This window comes from Osmerus eperlanus, chromosome 9, assembly GCF_963692335.1.
Source record: "Osmerus eperlanus chromosome 9, fOsmEpe2.1, whole genome shotgun sequence".
Classification (NCBI taxonomy): Eukaryota; Metazoa; Chordata; class Actinopteri; order Osmeriformes; family Osmeridae; genus Osmerus; species Osmerus eperlanus.
In genome coordinates, this window is record NC_085026.1 from 9315901 (window position 1) to 9336578 (window position 20678).

Genomic DNA, 20678 nt, shown 5'->3' on the forward strand with positions numbered 1-20678 from the left:
CGCCCTTATGTCGCTGATAGGTCAACCAGCACTGCCTGATTTGTCCTCAACGGATGTAATTGGTCGAATGGTTTGTTGCTCAGGGCAGCAGTTGTTGCTCGTCTCTCTTCTCTTTCTCCTTTGGTGGACATAAATTAAATGACAGAGCAAAGAGGAATATAAATGGTTCATCTTTACATCCGTCAAAATGAAAAGATTTGGCAAGTAGATTGATTGGATCTACAGTCTGTCTCTCAATTTGACCTGCGTAAATTATAGCGCGGCTTATTGAGCCTGCGCTAAAGAAAAGAGGAGGTTCTTGAAGATAGTCCTTTATTTATTTCTTTGTTTTCAGACGAAAAAATAATAACAGTGATATCTATTACAAGGACTTCATTTGTTGTCTTTGTCAATTCACGCAAGAAAACTGGATAAGATTACAGTAGTAATTCTGAAGCCAAAGCGAAGGGGAGGAGGATGAAGCGGCGCAATGCGGACTGCAGCAAACTCCGACGGCCGTTAAAACGGAATCGAATCACCGAGGGTATATACGGCAGGTAAATTAAGACAGACGATAGACTATCACGACCATTATGTGTTTTTGCATGTCTAGCAATAGTATCCGATTAAGTGGTCTGGTCACACTCTCCAGCAAACGGTTAAATGTCACTTTGCTAGCTAGCTAAGCGTAGCATTGATGTTAGTTGCTAGCTACAGCCGCTAGCTGTAGCAATGTTCAAATGTAGACAGACGAATTGTTTTGTGCTAGCTAACATCTAGCAAGTTGGTTAGCATTCCTTATGTAGCCTATCAGCAGGTATGGGCAATGATATATGGTAGCTAGCTGTGACGGTTATCTAGCAATAACAGGCCTTACAGCCTGTGGATGATGTTGAGGCTGGTAGCACCACTGTAGCTAGCTATCTCCACATTGCACTGTCAAGTCTTCCCATTAGCACTGCTGAGCACCTTCAACAGGACGGTTAAGTCGAGAAACCATGTGTTGGGTACTAAAAGCTAGGTGGTTCCCACTGACCGGCTAGCCAACTGTGTAGCCAGCAACACAACAAACCACTCCAATTGCAATGGTTCATTGCGCTAGCAAGCTTGTCAGTTCGTGCTACCAGGTGTAGTATGCCAAGCAATTTAGTTCATAAAACAGCCTAGTAGTACTAAAGTCCATAACTCGTCTAGTTTAATTAGGTCTTACCCTGCGGCTGGGTAAGTAGTTAGTAGCAAATTACGCTGTGAAAAAAAGTACGAGTTTCTTAGAAGGCAGTACATGTTCAATGACTATCTGTAAGGATTAGTCATTTGGCATTGCCACATCAGCCGCTGACTGTAAGACACAAGGTTAGGCACATATATTGAGAGGTTACCTGAACACGCGATTAATGTATTGAGTCAAAATATAAAGTAATCCCTCCTTGTAAATTGAATCATTATACTTCTATATCAACCATATTTAGATTGATTTGATATGCCTTTGTGTTTGTTGTAACGTCATTTTAAGGAGATTGGGAAACATTGTGACCAGAGTTGCTGCCTCTAAAAAATGCACCTGGTTTGCTCCTTCTCTGGATGTTCACAAGCACAATTCCATCTTATATAGAATAAGCTGCTTAGACTTAATGCAATTGCAGCACATAAATGTCTAATCTCCCAAACCGAAGTTGTAGGCTATACACCCTGTATACACACACATACAAGCATCCCTACACACTAAATGTTTTGTACTATGTATATCATTAAAGTGAAATTTGTCTTATTTTATAGGAGAGATAAGTAGAGTTGAAATTAAGTGGTTGTAAAGCAACTGATATGTTGCTGCACAGTAAAGCAAAATGTTCCCCTACATCTCTTTGTGTCTCTGTTCCTCCCAGTACCTTCCTCTACCTGAAGTTCTTGGTGGTGTGGGCTTTGGTGCTGCTGGCGGACTTTGTGCTCGAGTTCAGGTTTGAGTACCTGTGGCCCTTCTGGCTGTTCATCCGGAGCGTCTACGACTCCTTCAGATACCAGGGGCTGGTGAGTGTGTGTGTCCGTCTCCAGCAGGTTGGACCTGATGGATGTGGGACGTAAAACAGATGGTCTACAGAGTCTCAGAAGCTTCAGAATCTGGGTTCCAGCTCTCTCTCATCCCAAGCCTGCTTTCTACAGCTGGTGTTTTTCAGGAGATCCAGCCTAGGAGAAAGGGATTCAAACATGTCACTACAGATCTCCTTGTCCAGGGTTCTATTGGGATTCTGAGCACTGCTGTTTCCCATATTAATCTCTAAGCCTTGACATCCAGGCCATAATCTTGCTCTAGATATGTACTATTGTCGGAATGGTTCAGGAGCTTATATGTGGAATCTGTTCTTAAACCCAGTAGCATTGATATGTAGAAGTGTTTTACTGCAGTTGGAAATATCTGACCCAGTGACTGTTACAAATAAGATTGAATACTGTAAACAAGTGCGGGGGTCATCCACCATTGGTGTCCGTTTAAGACATGCACTTCCTAATTTGAGACCTGAATCATTAATCCTTTTTAGATCATCTAATGTGTGTGCTGTTGGTGCCGTTTGATATTGACGCGGGACGAACATCAAGCCAAAAGGAGAAAACGTTGCTGTGTTGACATGTGACCCACATCTGAGAGGCTGCAGCTCAGCAGATCCGCCGCTAACCCTCCACATCTCTTTCCCTCTTCTCCGCCACAGGCATTCTCCGTGTTCTTTGTGTGTGTGGCGTTTACTTCCGACATCATATGCCTGCTCTTCATCCCCGTCCAATGGCTGTTCTTCGCCGCCAGTACCTACGTGTGGGTTCAGTACGTCTGGCATACAGGTACGCCCATGCCATACGCGGGAGGTCTGAGAGTGAACTCCTGTCGTGTGTGTGTGTGTGTGTGTTGGAATCGGGTTTTGTGTCTGTGTACTGTTGACAAAGAGCTGTCAGAACCAGATGTCTGCATGTGCTTCTGAGAGGCCCTCCCTCGGCCCCGTCGAGCCTTACTAGTGCGAGCATGTCTGCCCAAAGATCACAATCAATGACATAGTCAGAGTAGTCATGTTGAGTGATCCTAGGTACCTACTACGCTGCAGGAGTCAAACGAGTCACATGATTCAGAGGTGGGCTTTTCTCATTGGGGGTGCAGCTGTGTTGAGAGTTGCGCAACACTGGCATGCAGTGCGTTATCACATTTACAAAGCGATGGCTTACTTCTCAGAATGCCGCAAGGCCGGATCAGGTGTCAGATTTAGCGGTAGGCCAACCCATTGACCATCGGAGGGTGTGAAATTGAAACTCCAGAGCAGAGCGCCAAAGAGGAGACCCCGGCAGTCCCCTACACCAGTCTGCCCTGTGGTGAGTGTGCGCTGGAAGTTATTTTTGACTGGGAGACAATGGATAGGCTTTGCTCTGTCCACCATATTTTATATTATTAGACTCCGCAGATCAGACTTTGCCTCTTTGCTAGACTGGGCTGCCGTGTAAAAAAAAAAAAAAAAAAAAAAAGGCGACATAATGAATTAATGCGATTTTGTGAAGTGGGCTACCAGTGTGTACACTGCTGTCGTTGTCTATTTTGAGTGTGTGTGGAGGATGAGATACTTCGAAAAATCATATTTTGTGTGTGTGGTTGTCCTGATGAAATACTTCCGGTTCTCAACCCCCCCCCCCCCCCCCCCCCCACATTCTGTTCACAGAGCGAGGCGTCTGCCTCCCCACAGTGTCTCTATGGATACTGTTTGTCTACATAGAGGCAGCTATCAGATTCAAAGACCTGAAGAATTTCCACGTAGACCTGTGTCGCCCCTTCGCCGCACACTGGTGAGTGAGCTTCTTTTTCTGCCCTCCAGAGAGCGGGAGCGGTGTGTGCGGCCGGGCTGCCTGCTCCAGCCCACAGGACCACAGACTGCTCTGCCCCATTATCTTTAAAGAAAACAATATTATTTCAGTTTGTTAGCTGCGATAAATCACGACTCCTGGAAAGCCCCTCATGCGCTCCAAGCTGTGTGAAACCTCTCTCTGTTATTCTAGACTTAACATGCTGGGCTTGTACTGCTTTCAGGGGTGGGGTAAGTCTTTTAAGCCAGATATAAAGGTGGATATAAAGCCATCTTGGTGGCTGTGAGGTCCTACTCTGACATAGCCCTGAGAAAGACCTCTTTTTATAATCCTAGTCGTCTTTAGGAGCTCTTCCTGGGTTTAGGATTTAGATATTAGCCCAGTATTATGTTTGCTAATTGAGCTTTCACTTGGTAAAATGGAGAGTATTAGGGGCACAAATTCCTGTTGAGCAGCCATGGTTATTTTGCTCAGCTCCGTCCTTTCCTCGTTCCAGCTTATCTGGGCTTTTCATTTGAATGAATCAGTTCATTTTGACACGGCTCTGTAACATTACTGCCTAATATATGCAGATTCGCTCGACTTGACTTGATTTGCATCTCGCTTCCCTGTCCCTCTCCGCCGCTGTAGCATCGGCTACCCCGTGGTAACGCTGGGCTTCGGCTTCAAAAGTTACGTCAGCTATAAGATGCGCCTTCGGAAGCAGAAGGAAGTGCAGAAGGAGAACGAGTTCTACATGCAGCTCCTGCAACAGGCTCTGCCACCAGAGCAACAGATGCTTCAGAGACAAGAGAGGGAGGCAGAGGAAGGTGAGCAACACGCGTGCGCGCGCACACACACACACACACACACACACGTGGGCACAGTTTACACGTGTGCCTGTGATCCTGATCACAAGGACGTTTTTAGTGAAGGAATGTTCTAAGAGGAGATCTCTGGAGTAGGAACAGTCACCTTCACTGCAGCAACATGTGGTGTGTATAATGGTAAGGAATAAAAGACACGGTTTCATGTGAGGTAACTTGTATAGCACTCATCATAGACGCCCTCTCTTCTCCACACCCCCCCCTCCAGCTGCAGCTGCTAAAGGCATATCAGAGGTGGACCCGGCCCCGGTCTCACAGAACGGCGCCCCCGCCAGTAAAAAGACGACGCCGGCGCCGCTGCCGGAGTTGGAATACAAAGAAAAAGGTAAAGAGGGCCGGGAGGCGAAAAAACAACACAACAACAACAGCAGCAGCAGCAGCAACAGCAACATCCTGCCGTCCTCGGTAGACTCTAAACTCCAGGAGATGGAGTACATGGAGAACCATATGAACAACAAGAGACTGCCCACAGAGCTGGTGGGCAGCACGGAGAACCTGCTGCTCAAGGAGGAGAACTCCTCCTGCTCCTGCTCCTCTTCATCCTCCTCCTCGTCCTCCTCCAAAAATTACAAGAATGTGAGCGGCAGTGCGGCGGCGGCCGTTGGCGCCGGGAACTCCTCGCCGCGCGGCCACAGCGCCACCAACGGCGGCGTGGCCTCCTTCTCGGGCCCTCCCCCCCCCTCTTCCTCGGGGGGGAAGAACGAGAAGAAGCAGAAGGTGGCGTCAGGGAAGGGCCAGGTGCCAGGGGCCCACAAGGACCCCACAGACAACTGCATCCCCAACAACCAGCTGAGCAAGCCGGAAGCACTCGTACGGTGAGAGAGCGCACACGCGCACACACACACGCGTGCTCAACCATGCACCCCAACGAGCCTGAATTACGAGTATGGTGAGAATGGAGGTGCACACTAGTTACACACCTCAACGTGCCTGTATGGTTAGGGGACAGGGTTACCAGCCTTAGGACCCCCACAGGCAGAAACTCCTATGCAATTAACCAAATCCATTTTACTACACAGATAAGACACATTTACTTCACCGATTCCTACCCGAGGGACTTGAGAGAGAAAATAAAATGACAATGTTTCCTCACAAAGCACCCTCATGAATTGATGACATTGAATGTCACATTGAGGATATTGTCCCGGTTCACTGAGCATGCTGGGTGATGGCCCGGCGGGCTGTTAGAGGCCACACAGCTTGTAGTTGTTAAGTTCAAAGCTTTCCGCTGTCACACGATCAGGCGGGGGAGGTGTTAGAAGTTCGGAGAAGGACATGCATGTGCTCTGTACCGTGCTGACTTGGGACGGAGAGGTTGTTGCGGAGCGTCCGTGCGGTATAGAGGGAAGCTGTGGCCCAGGTGCAGGCCCAGGCGCAGGCCCAGGCGCAGGCCCAGGCGCAGGCCCAGGCGCAGGCCCAGGCGCAGGCCCAGGCGCAGGCCCAGGCGCAGGCCCAGGCGCAGGCCCAGGCGCAGGCCCAGGTGCAGGCCCAGGTGCAGGTGTTCCATGTGGGGGTGGCAGGTCGCTCTTGAAAGTCAGATGATGTGGAATTTGTGGCTAGTTCATTCCGTTTGTTAGTTTATGTGCCAGCAATCAAGGTTCTCCCTTTTCCATCAGCGTCTCCGTCATTTTCAGTTCTCTTTCTTTATACGCTTGTTGCCACCTAACGTGCGACATCCAGTTCTCCGTGAATAGTGGCACTTTGAGCTAGCTGCTTTGTTTTAGTCCCATCAACCAATCACAATGAGAGTAGCCAGACCTTTCACTAAACACTACTCTCCTCTGTGCTCGCATATCTCCCCCCCCCACCAGGCTGGAGCAGGACGTGAAGAAGCTGAAGGCAGACCTCCAGGCCAGCCGACAAGTGGAGCAGGACCTTCGCAGTCAGATCGGCTCCCTGGGCAGCGCCGAGCGCTCCGTCCGCTCTGAGTTGGGCCAGCTACGCCAGGAGAACGAGCTGCTGCAGAACAAGTGAGCCGCCCGGAACACACAACACACCCGGAACACACAACACACCCGGAACACACAACACACCCGGAACACACAACACACCCGGAACACACAACACACCCGGAACACACAACACACCCGGAACACAGAACACACCCGGAACACAGAACACACAACACACGCAGTCTGCTATGAGCCGCCCGGAACACACAACACACCCGGAACACACAACACACCCGGAACACACAACACACCCGGAACACACAACACACCCGGAACACACAACACACCCGGAACACAGAACACACCAGGAACACACAACACACAACACACGCAGTCTGCTATGAGCCGCCCGGAACACACAACACACCCGGAACACACAACACACCCGGAACACACAACACACCCGGAACACACAACACACCCGGAACACACAACACACCAGGAACACAGAACACACCCGGAACACAGAACACACCAGGAACACAGAACACACAACACACGCAGTCTGCTATGAGCCGCCCGGAACACACAACACACCCGGAACACACAACACACCAGGAACACAGAACACACAACACATGCAGTCTGCCAAGAGCCCTTACAGCATCGATAGTATTACATGAGTTGCATTTGGGTAACTCATTTGTTCCACGTACCCATTGGGGCCAGCTGTGCTGGAAGGAGGTGAGTCAGGTTGGGTGTCAATTCTCCTGTAGGTTTGTGCTCTGGAGGTTGGGAGCACCCGTTTCTCAGTTTTGACAGACAGCGGTCCAGACTTAACTACGCCCTGTCATTATCATTTTAATTGGCCCAATTCAGCATCACACGGTCGCAGTCGGTCACTCCCTGTTTGGCGTGTGGTGTTTTCACAGCTCAGGCTAATGATGTAGGTTGCAGGGCAACACCCATGTATATGCAAACCCAGCCGCTGCTGAGGCCTAGTACTCAGCTAATGTTATTACAAGGCTGGTTTGGCAACAAGCCAAAACCAACAGGTGATTCTTGTCTCCTCACGTGGGTGACTGAATGACACGTTGTGTTGCAGGGCTTGGGTGAAGGCAGTGCTCAATGTTTTATTGCAAAGTATATGAGTGGACTTAAACTGATTTTGGTTCATATTCCAACTGTCATCTTGACTATCGGCCACTTCTTTCATCGAATGCCTGTTTCCCCTCACAAATGTGTTCATACTCATTTTATGATGCTGGCCGGTTCACTTCCCCTTACTTTCTGCGAGACACGCACACACGCCCAAAAGAACTATTGGTTCCAAACTCGAGCAAACCGTCTTGACACATTTGCAGACACTAAGAACGCGCACAAACACAACACCGTCGTTGGTTTAAGGTGGTTTTCCCCCTGCTGGCTAACATGCTTGTGCTAACATGACTGTGCGTGGTGCGTGGCTGCTGTCCAGGCTCCACAGTGCCGTGCAGGCCAAGCAGAAGGACCGGCAGTCGGTGGGCCAGCTGGAGAAGAGGCTGAAGGCCGAGCAGGAGGCGCGCGCCGCCGCCGAGAAGCAGCTCGCCGACGACAAGAAGCGCAAGAAGCTGGAGGAGGCCACGGCAGCCCGGGCGGTGGCGCTCGCTGCCGCGTCCAGGTACACACACACACGCACACTCACCCACGCACGCAGGCGCTGACATGTTTCTGCATGCAGAGGCCCTTTGTTATGTCGTGTTCAGAGTCAGCAGAGGATTTTTGAGAAGAACCGTCTGTCTGGACACCCTGTTGATTCCTGTCCTGTGCTAATGAACATGTGTTTTGGTTGACTGTATTGATTTGAACGTTCCATAAAAGACGTATAAATAGATATCACCACGGTCTAATTTGTGGTTGTGTTACGCCTTTTTCTTGGCATCGATTTGATTGCTCTCCCCCTCCCTCCTCCGTTCCCTCGCTCTCCCTCCACGGTGCAGAGGAGAGTGCACAGACACACTGAGGAGACGCGTCTCTGAGCTGGAGGCGGAGTGCAAGAAGCTGACCATGGACATCAAGCTCAAAGAGGACCAGATCCGAGACCTGGAGATGAAAGTGCAGGTGAGGTTTGGAGCGTGTGCACCTGCAGCTGTACCTCTCTCAGCATAGCATTGCCAGTCACATTCATCTCCATGGGGGGTTTTGGAACACCCCTCTCCCACCCCTCCCTTTTTAAAGGTCAACTTGAACTGTAGCAATATCACCCTTACAGCAGTCTGTGTTTGTAGGGGGATATTTTGTATAACCAGTGCTCAGTCCAGTCACTGACCTGTCCTCTATCTCTCCAGGAGCTTCACAAGTATAAGGAGAACGAGAAGGGCACCGAGGTGCTCATGGCGGCCCTGTCGGCCATGCAGGATAAGACCCAGCACCTGGAGAACAGCCTCAGCGCCGAGACCAGGATCAAGCTGGACCTGTTCTCAGCACTGGGCGATGCCAAGCGCCAGTTGGAGATCGCACAAGGTCAGCTCCACCTTTTGTCGTGCTCCCGCGCCACAATCATCATTCAAATGTTGAAACCTCCGGGCTTATACCTCATATATTATACATCGTCTTTCCTTACACCGTATGTGCTTGTTACTCCAGGTCAGATCTTGCAGAAAGACCAGGAGATCAAAGATCTGAAGCAGAAGATAGCCGAGGTGATGGCAGTCATGCCCAGCATCTCCTACACTGGGGACACGAGCAGCATGACCCCTGTGGCCCCTCATTACTCCTCCAAGTTCATGGACACCAGCCCCTCCGGCCTGGACCCCAACGCCTCGGTCTACCAGCCCCTCAAAAAGTGAACGCTCCTCCTCCTCCTCCTTTCTCCTCCATCCATTGATCCGCTCCACCCAATTCTTTATTATTATGATTTTTTTCTTCCCTTTTTCCTCTCCAAGTCCACCTCGTCCAGACCTGCTCAGCATGTCTGTCAACTTTTTTTTTTTCTCTCCCTGCCAGGTCAGAAGGATGTTGTATCGTGTGACTGTATTTGTTGTAGTGAAAACAAAAGACAAAAAAAAAGGGACATACATGTCAACTAGGAAATCGCAGTTTCTTTTTTCTCTCGTAAGTGTCTAGTGAAACCTCACAGAATACAGAATTGGGCATGCATCTTATCCCTAAGGCAACAACATGTTGTTGTCCCCCCCTCCCTTACCACTACCTGGTCTTGGGGAATGGCTCATTTTTTGGGGTTAGTTTCCCATTGGCTTTTTCTTCACGTTGGAATTGAGATTCATCGGTTGGCAGGAACTGTCATCTCTCCGTCGAAAGCTGGATGGCTAGCGCATCTCTCATTTTTTTTCCCTCTTTTAGCTCCGAGGTGGTCTCCGAGTTTCTCTATGCCACTCAGAAGAATGTAGTGCAAAGTTGGCACAGACTCTTAAGCCCTGCTGTGTTCATGCTACTTTTCAAAAAGCCCAGTTGCGTGTGTCTCTGACACACGCAACTGGGCTTCTTCTTTTTGATAATCGGTTAATAATGAGTGGATTGTGTGGTCTCCGTTTTTCAGCCTTGGGATCATTGCTGCCTCAGCAAGCTGGAAAACAACATGAGATAAAAACGTATTAAATACAAATCTTAGCAGCCCCTCAACTCAAAAGCCCCGTTGGTTGTATTTATCTGGATCCTGTCCAATAGGATTTAAAGATGGCATCATGGAGAAGTTAATGTATGACATGCCTTCCTGTGTAGTCTCACACCTATTGTCATGATCACAGTGCCTTGAGACAGGACCTCATTGGTGGATTATTAAGAAGATGCCCCCAACCCATTGCCCTGCCCCTGTTTAATTTGATGCCATTATTTGGCCATGCTAGAGAAGACTTGAGTTGATACCATTCAGCCACCATATAAATCCATCTCAATCTGAAATTGAAAGTGGACTAGTATTAGTTAAGTATCACTTCTGGCTGACTCTTCAGCACATCAGATGTTGAGCTACTGTACTTTCTAGCATAGCAATCGAGTGACCATCAGCCTACTTTTTGCTGTATGTCAACCTGACATCAGTCACCACCCAGTCTACTGCACACAGGCCTCAGCATGGCCACTGCCCTGCAGCTTAAAGCAACACTGCTCTCTCTGCTGTTAACCTCACTCCTCTCTCCTGTTGGTTTAGCTACTGGCCCCTCTTCTGTCCAAAACTGTTGAGTAACTGTTCAGTAAAAAAAACACAAGTTGTTTGAAAGGGAAAAGATGGATTTTTGTGTGCAATGTATACATGTATACAAGGAAATGAGGCTCTAGAAATGCAGAGGAAAAGCAAATTCCATTGAAATTGCTTACCCCAAATGTTGTTGAAGATTCAACCATGTGCCAAGAAAGAAATACACATTTTCTTCAGATATGTACCAAGAATGTACTCCAAATACATTGGCCGATTTGTTGGTCAGATGACCTGTGATATAATTACAGTAATAGAGCAGAAGACCCCACGGCCACCTGTTTGTAGTAGACTGTTTACGTAGTTTGAAGTAAGGAAGTAGGATATGACATGTTTTCTTTTTGTGAATGTTACAGTATTTGCAACTGTCTGGGACGTTGGTGTTAAAAACTGCTGATTTCCCCTTTCTCCTCTTTGGTATTGTTGTTGTTTCCTGCAGGGAAACTAGCTCAAGTCTGACGTGGTTTTGCCGTCATCTGAAATGGTCATTTTGTGTGTGTGGTTTGACCTACTGTACATGGAAAAGGTTTTTTTTGTGCAGAGATTGCTATGTCATTGGCTACTGAAATTGTGACAGTTATAGTTTGGTGGTCAGTTGGCTCAAGTTGAAAGTATAGAGAAACATTTCATTTGTTTGTTTTCAATGCCCGCAGTCACTGCTCTGTTCCTCCCCAGGTCTGACCTCGGCTGCGCTCTCGCTCTGTGAGGTTTACAAGGAATAAAAAATTAATAAATAAAAAAAAAAAAGGTTCTGGCAAATTCTGTCGGAGTGGTTTATTCAATTTCACCTCTTAGGCACTGTTCCAAAAGGTCACACATCTCTTATTGAAGTCACTGATTTTCTGTCTGGTCTTTCTATAGTAGTGCATTGAGTTCTCCTCCACTAGATGGCAGGGCAGAACTTGTTAAGGGTTTCAGCCATCTGCTCAATCTTGATGTGTAGCACTTTCACGATTTCAAATTATTCTATTCCTTGTAATGGTCATGCTTATTTTGGAACAGGTGGTGTACAAGGGATAAGAGCGTCTGCTAAATGACTAAAATGACAAGGATACGTGTTTCACTCTTAAGTAAAAGTAGCCTTAACATTAATACAAGGTTATATATTTCATGGTAATTTACGTTCTATCTGATGCTTCAGAACAGCAATTCAAAAACATTAGATTGAAACTGGAGTTGGGGCAATGGAGGAAATGAGCCAAATGTAATAGTAGCTCCTATCCTGTGCCAATTTATAGCATCCAAAGAAATTGTACTCACAGAATTTCTTTTTTGCTCTGCCCCTACTTCGGTCTTTACAATAATGGTGATGGAGCTGCATGAGCACCCTAATACTGTAGCAGAAATACTGGGAACAAAAAAAACTGTTCAAGGATGCCCCCTTACTCATTTTTTATCATCTGATTTCCTGCCCCTCGGCTACAAAGTGATAATTCCTGACGAGGCTTTCAGAATGGAGATGACCTCAAGAGCCCTGATATGTCAGGAATGAAACTATGAAAGGAAAACAAATTATGGTATGCCACACATTTTGATTCTAAAAATGATAATTAATCTAATGTACTCAAAGATTTGGTGGGAGATGAGGGAGTCTGCCAAGGACAATCTTTCTGACACTGAAAGGAAGCCTGCACATTCTGTACGGGGGGGCTTTCCATTGCTTGCATAGCTATTTTCCCCCAAGGACATTCAATTAGCTATTTTAGACAGAAGAATATGATAAACCTCTTGATACATTATACATATAACTATGTCAGAAAGTCAAGCAATGGTTTTCTCTTTCAATCCAATGAAAACAGGAACTCAACTGTAATTGAGGAATTACAATTTCCCCTTAATAACATAAACGTCTCTGTTCCAGGACCCGAACATGTGTCCATGTGGCAACCTGACTCCCCAAATGTAAATTTGTTTTTGCATTAGCTTCAAATCAACATCCTCTTTTGTCACATCTAGCATTTTGATTGTATCAGTTGCAACAGACCAATGTCTTCAGAAAACATCAAATGAAGCTACTACCTTGTGTGGATCTATCTATAAGCATTCTGGTGTTTCAGAACTGCCTCAAAAACACAACCACAGTTAAAGAATACAGCAACCCCATTGCCTTTCTCACCTTCTCCATACCTACCCAAAAACATGGTTTTGTGCATATTGTCATAAACAAAATGCATCACACATTCCTCCAGGGCCCCAAGCCTTTCCCTTTATATATTGGGAGTAGTGACCATTTGTCATTAATTATGTATTTCCAATTAAGATTGAATGGAATGGAATTATTTTGGCTATTTGTTGCAATGAAGTGGGGATAATAGAGTATCTTGGTGCTGCAGAGAGTGGACTGTTGTAACATCATCACCTTCAATGGACAAATGACTTGCAATGCAGGCAATTACTTGTAGTATGAGCAAATATGAAATGATCTATGGAGTTCATTACAGTAGTAAAAACCATCATGTACTTTGCCACTTCACCCCAGTTAACCCTTGTGTTATCTTCGGGTCATTCTGACCCATCAGTCATTGTGACCCACCGTCGTATTGCGTCAAATTTACCTCCTACAAAAACAAAGTGAAGCATTTTCTTTTAACTGTTGGGCTGTCTCAGACCCCCCACATTGCAATGGTTAAAATAAAATTATTTTTATTTGTTTTTGTATTGGGTAAAATTGGGTAAACACAACGGTGGTTCGTTATGAACCTTTGGGTCATGTGACCTGAAGGCAGCACAAGGGTTAAAGGAGCAAGAGTGTGTTACCTAAAGTAAAGGAAGTCCTGAGAAACTGACCACCAATTTACTCCTTCTGTCCCCTTCAGCTGAATTGATTGGTTTTTGACAGAATATCCATTCATCCAGCTCCAACTTACAGGAAGTTTATAGTGTGCCTTTTTGGGGAGCATTAATGTCATGACTTTGCGGTCATTATTTAATCTTGGAGGTTTTGGTCAGTATAGCTATTAACAGTAAACCATTAAACTGGACAATTAACTTCCCAAATGATATGTATTAGTAATGTGAATTATGTCTCCTTAAGTACTGTTGCTCTTCAACTACTGTTGAACAGAGTTGGCTTGGCTAATTCCTGTATGTGTATTATGACACTGTCATGTTTTGAGATCAGGTTGGGTAGGATTTTTCGAATACCATGTGCAATCATGAATGTGTAAGTAGTCAGTGGGTTGTGATTCAACACACGGACTGTAGAGAAATGCACCCCGGCCTTGTAAATAGATTTTGGGGAAAGGTATTGAAACAATTACCCCTTGAGACTGCCAACCTACGGATTTCTGTCCAGTCCAGACAGGTGGGTCTGTCATGTCAGACAGATCTTGTCAGGGAAGCTAAACTGGGGGGTAAATATTGTACATAGTCCATGAGCCGAAGCAGAAAGGGTTTTCAAACTCAAATGGAAATTAGTTATCTCGCTTAATTTATTCGCTGCTTTACAAAATATCAACCATATGAACAAAATGCCAAATGTGGATGGTCATGGAACAATGTAGACTACGATTTATATATTGTCAAATGAAACATTGACAGCTAAATATTTGAATAATTTGTATTTATTTATTAGACCTGTAGTCTTTAACTTGCGCAAGCTTATGCAGCGACCCTGCTCGCGTGACTCCACAAACACACGTCATGTACATTATCCGGTTAATTTACATACATAACACCGCCCAGTGGGAACGAACATGATAATCCATCGATTCTGGGCTGTCCGCGAAGCAAGGGAGAAAAAACAGCTGAAAAGTTTGGGAGCGAGAGGGTAACAAACCGTGCCAGGTGCTTTAATAGACAAGATTGAAGCTTTTTGGGCTCTTTGCCCCAATTTTGGATTACGATATGGACGCTTTGAAATCGGCTGGAAGGGCAATTATTCGGAGCCCCAGTCTCGCAAAACAGTCATGGGGTGTGGGCAGGCATAAAAGTGAGTATACGAACCATGCCGATAGCATTACGCCAAAAAGCTAGTAGTAGCATGGTGGTAGTTCAACAATAGTGAAGTATCCTATCCACGACAACAGCGAGTATTTGTTTGCTACTTTTTGATGTTGTTGGCGTGAGTCGTACGATAGATGTGCCTATGAATTTAGCTTAGTGTTGCATGTTAGTATCCGTTTTCCAATCATTTACTAATCGTTTTGCTCATCGTTTTGCCATATACGCTGTAGGATTTGTAGTAGTAGCCGCGCGGTGCCACAGGCACTGTCTGAACTTGACTTCGTCCTCACCGTTGTCAACAACATGACCAAGCTTAGCCACCCCCTCATTTGAAAGTGTTATAAGTAGCTAAGTTTATAAAAGACACATTTAGCTTAAAGATGACAAACATATCTTTGATTGCATGGTTTTGCATTTCACATTACATTTACATTTAGTCATTTAGCAGACGCTCTTATCCAGGGCGACTTACAGTAAGTACAGGGACATTCTCCCCGAGGCAAGTAGGGTGAAGTGCCTTGCCCAAGGACACAACGTCATTTATCACTGCCGGGAATCGAACCAACAACCTTATGATTAATAGCCCGACTCCCTAACCGCTCAGCCATCTGACCCCCTTTATGCGAGGTTCTCCACAATCCTGTTTCGCCACGTCACCAGGCACATATTAGACAGTTAAAATTGTATTCCAGATGCGCTCGAGGCACTTGAGTTACAAACGAACAGTTTGCAGATTCACAGAGACAAACTAAACAGATAATCAAGCAGGTTCAAAAATCATAATTTTATTGCGTAGTAGAGGTAGAAAGAAAGCGTATGCGGACAGAAATAAACATGGCAACGGTCTGTTGCTAGGTGATACATTTATGAGAAACAAATTATGTGACGTGTAGCGGGAGTTGCAAAGAATGTTTGCTAACATTCACATGAGGTATCGTGGTTGTAAAATATGTCAAAACTAAACCCTTTCGAAATACGGCATACGGCAAATGTTGATGCATTGTAACAACCTTTACATTTTTGTGAGATCGTTTCACATCATATGGCTTATGAGACAGTGTTTCATTCAGCAGGTTTCCATTGCTGTTTGGAGCTTCTGGACTTACAATCCAACAAAAGCTTTGATCTCTGGCTTCAGTGGCCTGTCACAGACAGGCAGCTATGCGATGTCCACGATGAGCAGTCACCCAGGCAGTTGCACATGACCACACTTCTGTAGTATGGCTTTTCAAAGGGAGGCTTTGCTGCTTGGTAACCTTTTTGTGTGGATCCACAAGGGGAACGCCACCCCTCCCCTTGCCTTTTCCCTTTTCTCCTAGACAATGGGGCAATTGGCAGCAAGATGCGGCACGTGCCATGCAGTGCCATCGATGCTTTGTTGGGGCCACTTTCTCTGGGTATATAATGACCATTCTAAAAGCCTTCTCTCCGTTCCAAATCTCTACTCACTGTGCCAGGCACAGTGGACGTGTGGATAACAGCCACTGTTGGGTCTGTAAGATGATAATACATATTCCTCACACAAAACCATGGTAACGTATTGAGACCAAATTGATTAACCTAGGCTACATCTTAATCATTAGTCCACCCCCATACACTTGCTGGACTTCCTTTCACCCGTGGCTGTCTATTCATAGCCCGCACAGGTTTCAAAGATATACAGACTTGGTTTTGGCGGTTTAATACCAGGACCGTGAGAGAATGCATGGCTGGGTATCAGTGGCAATTTGCGGCAGCACCTCAACTCAGCTATTCATGAACAGCAACTTGTCTCAGCTTGGCAACAGGAAGCTTCCACTGCAGGGCAGATCGCACTATTAATACTGTACATGCTGGTGTCAGTGAGTGGTAGACCATAAACATGTGGTTATGATCTGCAGATGTTTCCATGGTGACCATAAATTTAGCAGCATAGTCTACATGGTACAAGTTGTTGGTAAGCTGACAATATGGTGTTGATGACAAATTGGTGATCCACTACAAGATAGGTTCAGGGGCGTTTCCATCAACCTTCTTCTTTTGGCTTGGCCTTTTTGTCTTGTAATTTGTATTTGAGTGCAGTCCTTGGTAAAGTAACTTGCTCTCAATGCATATATTACCTAAGTCAGTGACCATAGAGTTATCTTGATTTGGCTTTGTCCAACCCTTAACTACAAGCCCGTGTCTCGTACACTAAGGCCACTACATGGCTCAGTGTTGAACAGTTGGTAGTGCCGTGCCCGTCGGCAGCACAGGTTAGTGTGAACGCGTGTGCGTGTGTGTGTATATTTATCTTGAATGCAAACCACTCATCCAAACGACTTTACACGCAACAATGTGCACACCCCTGTGTCCCGACCAATACACAGACCGATTTTCAACTTCATGCAGTGCCCTGTTCTCAAGATGGTCAAGTGTCAGACAGACATAGGTCTGACATCTGATTATAAAGGCAAGAATCTATGTCATTTCCTGTCTCACTTCCTCTTTTTAGGCCATCCATTTCATATTTCAACTACTGCAAAACCATAAATGTACTTTTACTTTTGTTATATGGCCGTTGGTGCTTACATACAAGAGCTCTGTTGATTCTGGAAAGTAGAGAGACCAGATTGTGTTGCTTGACCAGTTTCCTGAGGAACAGATGGACGTGGTGTGCACCCCCAAGTGGGTGTAACATGACCTTTAACCATTTGGTCTCTCTATCCTCTCACCTAGAGGTGTTGGCTAACACTAGTGATGATATATCAATGGGTGGTAGTTGCCTGCTGAATGCGTGCGTTAGACCAAAATAATTTCATGGACACAATGTTGATATGTAACAAACTAAACGTACCGTATAGCCCTGGCTAACATCAGAGGGGAGGAATGCTAAACTTGTCGGTGTCTCGACACTGAAAATCCATTGTCATCATGTCATCTCCTTAGCATTTCTTGTCAATGTCAAGACATGCTTGGAGAAAAAGCCCTTAAAAGATAGCTGGACTTGACGGCTGGGTCTCCTACCCAGTGAGTGGAATTTTGTCCTCTGAAATGAAGAAAGTCAGAACTGCAGTTTGGTTAACTGTGTGTGGCCTACTGACTGGTTCTTACCTGCTGGACCTGTCCAGTCCATAGAGTTGTGTCCCCTGCACAAAGTCATCCAAAAAGCACTGCCAGGCTGTAATGGAGATTGCTTCCTGCAGGATTCCTTTATGGAGTTGTAAAGTCCCCAGTGATTTATGCTTCTGTTAGATCTCCTGTATCTGCTGCTTGCGTACGAAGGCACGTGTGTGTGTCGTGTGTCGTGTGTTGTGTGTGCAAGGCACAATAATGCTTTGTCACTGTTGCTGCATGCATAGACTTGGGTCCGTAGAATCCTAGCCTCTGGCGGTAGCATTAATTTGGTTTGTAGATTGTCTTCGTTTTTTTGGTGTCTGATCTGGCCTCAACAAGTAGCCTGCTTGTGTGTGCATTAAAATGCAGTGCTAGAGACCAGAGAACCTCAGGCCATATTGAATTGGCTCATTAGTTGTCAAGCCAGAGTAAGTTGTACTTTGATTAAGGCCAGCCTACATGATATGGCCATTGCAATTCTGCAGACTCATCTATTGTCCTCTGAAGGGGGGAGGGGTGGGGTGCTGCCTAAATGAACGCCACCTGAGGCTATTTACAGCAAGTTGAAGGCTTACAAATCCCATTAAAGTATGAGTTTATTTATGTGGCCGTCCGGACTAGCTGTCCCGGCCAGGGGAACTCTGGGATGTTATTTATTGACCCGCAGCCCCCCTTCAATACAATCCTCCCCCTCTCCCCCTCCCCCAGCTCCTTGCTCCTCACTCTGTCGAGGTCTGAGGGATGACAGTAAACGTGAGAAGGATGAGCAGAGGGGTAGTTAGGCGTCATTACTCTGAAGTGGTCCTCTGGTTTCTCAGATTGACCCATCCCTGCCGGCTGTCCTGCAGAGCCGTTTCTGCTGTCTAACCTGTCAGCCGGGACTTTAAACGCTGAGGAACTTCAGCGGGAGGGGGGGATGCAGAATGTCTGCCGTTGTCTCCCTGGACCCGCTTGGCTCACGACCTACTGCAGCAGCAAGGTCTTTAAAGCTCAACCGTGGATGTGCTGATTCTGTGTCGCCCAGGATCACACTGTGGCCCAGCCACTCCTATAATCCCTAAGTGATGTAAGCGCTCCTCCTCCTCCACCCTCCTCTGCTCTTCAGCTTCCCTTCCTCTTCACTTTCACTCTCTGGGGATCTGACCTGCAGTGAACAACACGTGTCTCTGTGTTGGTACTTAGTGGTAGGCGATAAGACTCTTATCTGCTTTAAATCCCTTCCCCTTACTGAACTACTAGGCCTGGAGTTTTTTTTTTGGGGGGGGGCTGGATGTTCACCAAATCAGACGCTGATAATTCCAGTGTTATGTAACAGTTTGCTTTCTCCAAGACGAGGACTTAACTGCTTCAAGGATTGCTGTTGACAGATAATAATAATCTGAGACTAGATGGTCTGATATGACATTAAAAAAGCACATTTAATTCATGGATGCACCCAGGAGAATGGGGGGGGGGGGGTTATGAAGGACACTAAAGGAGAATCAGGACATTGACTTGAGGACATTAAAGGGCACTATGCTCCATTCGTCTTATTTACGGCGTATTGACCTCTCCATTAGTGAACTGGACAGCCATTAGAGTGCGTGTGCGTGTAGGGTATGTGACATGATGTAAACTCCTCTGATCGCATGAACAGAGATAGTGGCATTGCGTGAGCGTGTGCCAGGCAGGGAGAGGCAGATACCATCACTGGACATAACACACCACCCCCACGGCCACCAGACACACACACTCAAAGCTGTCAGCTTCTCTCTCTAACTGCAGCTCTTTCTTCTTTCTCTCTGTCTCTCTTTTTTTGTTGTTGCGTTCTCCCTGGAGCCTGACAATGCCCCTTCAGTCCTTCCTCCCACTGTAAACATTCCCCTCTGTGTCTCTGTGCAGAGACCAGACTGGTACCAGGCTCTGCTTGGTGTTCGTCCCACCTCTTCACTTCATGTTCGGGCAAGAATCCATTTGGTTGGCTTTCCCATTTCCTCCTTAACGCTTCCAGTCCCCTCCAGACCTCTCTGTCTCTGTCTCTGTCTCTGTCTCTCTCTCTCTCTCTCTCTCTCTCTCTCTCTCTCTCTCTCTCTCTCTCTCTCTCTCTCTCTCTCTCTCTCTCTCTCTCTCTCTCTCTCTCTCTCTCTCTCTCTCTCTCTCTCTCTCTCTCTCTCTCTCTCTCTCTCTCTCTCTCTCTCTCTCTCTCTCTCTCTCTCTCTCGCACTTTTGCTCTGCTCTCTGCCTCTCCTTGGCTGACTCTGCAGGTTCCTAAATGGGCTTTAAACACTCTGATAGGAATTTAATATAGCTGGAAGGAGGGGTTCTTTCCAGACACCGTCTGCTCCTCACTGTAGGGTGAGTGAATATGGATGGGTCAGACGAGGCCTTACATCAGCTCTCGTTCACCTCAGGGCCGGACTCTGTTCCCCCCTCAGTCCTACAAAGAAACGAGTGCCGGCCGCATCGCTGATTGGCTGCATTTATAGGTGTATCCTTGCAGTTTCCGGCTATTGATTGGAAAGGCTCACGCTCTGTCGGGTCGAAATCCTGTTTGTTTTGTGGCCCGTCTATAATTTAGTGTTTGCCCACTGCTGAGACGGTAACATGACGTTACACACACAAACACACATTACTGTCTGGTCTCTGAGCTCCTTTGCCATCTGCTCATTCTACTGCTTCCCAGGTCTCTTGTTTTAGTTGTGGGATTTGTTCACTTCTGATGTTTACATTTAGTCATTTAGCAGACGCTCTTATCCAGAGCGACTTACAGTAAGTACATGTGCTCCAGACTTACAGTAAGACATTCCCCCGAGGCAAGTAGGGTGAAGTGCCTTGCCCAAGGACACAACGTCATTTTGCACGGCCGAGAATCGAACCAGCAACCTTCGGATTACTGGCGCAATTCCCTAACCGCTCAGC

At 46.6% G+C, this 20678-nt stretch overlaps 2 protein-coding genes across 4 annotated transcripts in view; both read left to right on the forward strand.

Moving 5' to 3' along the window:
* The first annotated feature begins 255 nt into the window (after positions 1-255).
* Positions 256-11507, forward strand: maco1b (macoilin 1b). The gene is made up of 11 exons (XM_062468729.1): positions 256-536; positions 1863-2004; positions 2682-2808; positions 3669-3792; positions 4441-4619; positions 4885-5491; positions 6488-6646; positions 8046-8228; positions 8548-8668; positions 8896-9070; positions 9194-11507. The coding sequence occupies exons 1-11, from the start codon at positions 457-459 to the stop codon at positions 9394-9396; spliced, it is 2100 nt and encodes a 699-aa protein (XP_062324713.1). The 5' UTR covers positions 256-456; the 3' UTR covers positions 9397-11507.
* Positions 11508-14431: 2924 nt separating this feature from the next.
* ldlrap1b (low density lipoprotein receptor adaptor protein 1b) overlaps positions 14432-20678 on the forward strand; it is a 30816-nt gene continuing 24569 nt past the window's right edge. For 2 of the 3 annotated variants that reach the window (XM_062468734.1, XM_062468735.1), the window contains exon 1: positions 14432-14691. In XM_062468734.1, coding sequence (XP_062324718.1) covers positions 14607-14691 — 85 coding nt within the window. In that variant the 5' untranslated portion in view covers positions 14432-14606. The remainder of the gene's footprint in view (positions 14692-20678) is intronic. The other variant, XM_062468733.1, reaches the window with a different exon arrangement.

Bases quoted from the DNA above. Each gene is read 5' to 3' on its own strand.
- maco1b (XM_062468729.1), top strand. From the start codon at position 457: ATGAAGCGGCGCAATGCGGACTGCAGCAAACTCCGACGGCCGTTAAAA. The intron at 6,647-8,045 runs GTGAGCCGCCCG...GCTGCTGTCCAG, and splicing joins AACGAGCTGCTGCAGAACAA to GCTCCACAGTGCCGTGCAGG. The intron at 8,669-8,895 runs GTGAGGTTTGGA...CTATCTCTCCAG, and splicing joins ACCTGGAGATGAAAGTGCAG to GAGCTTCACAAGTATAAGGA.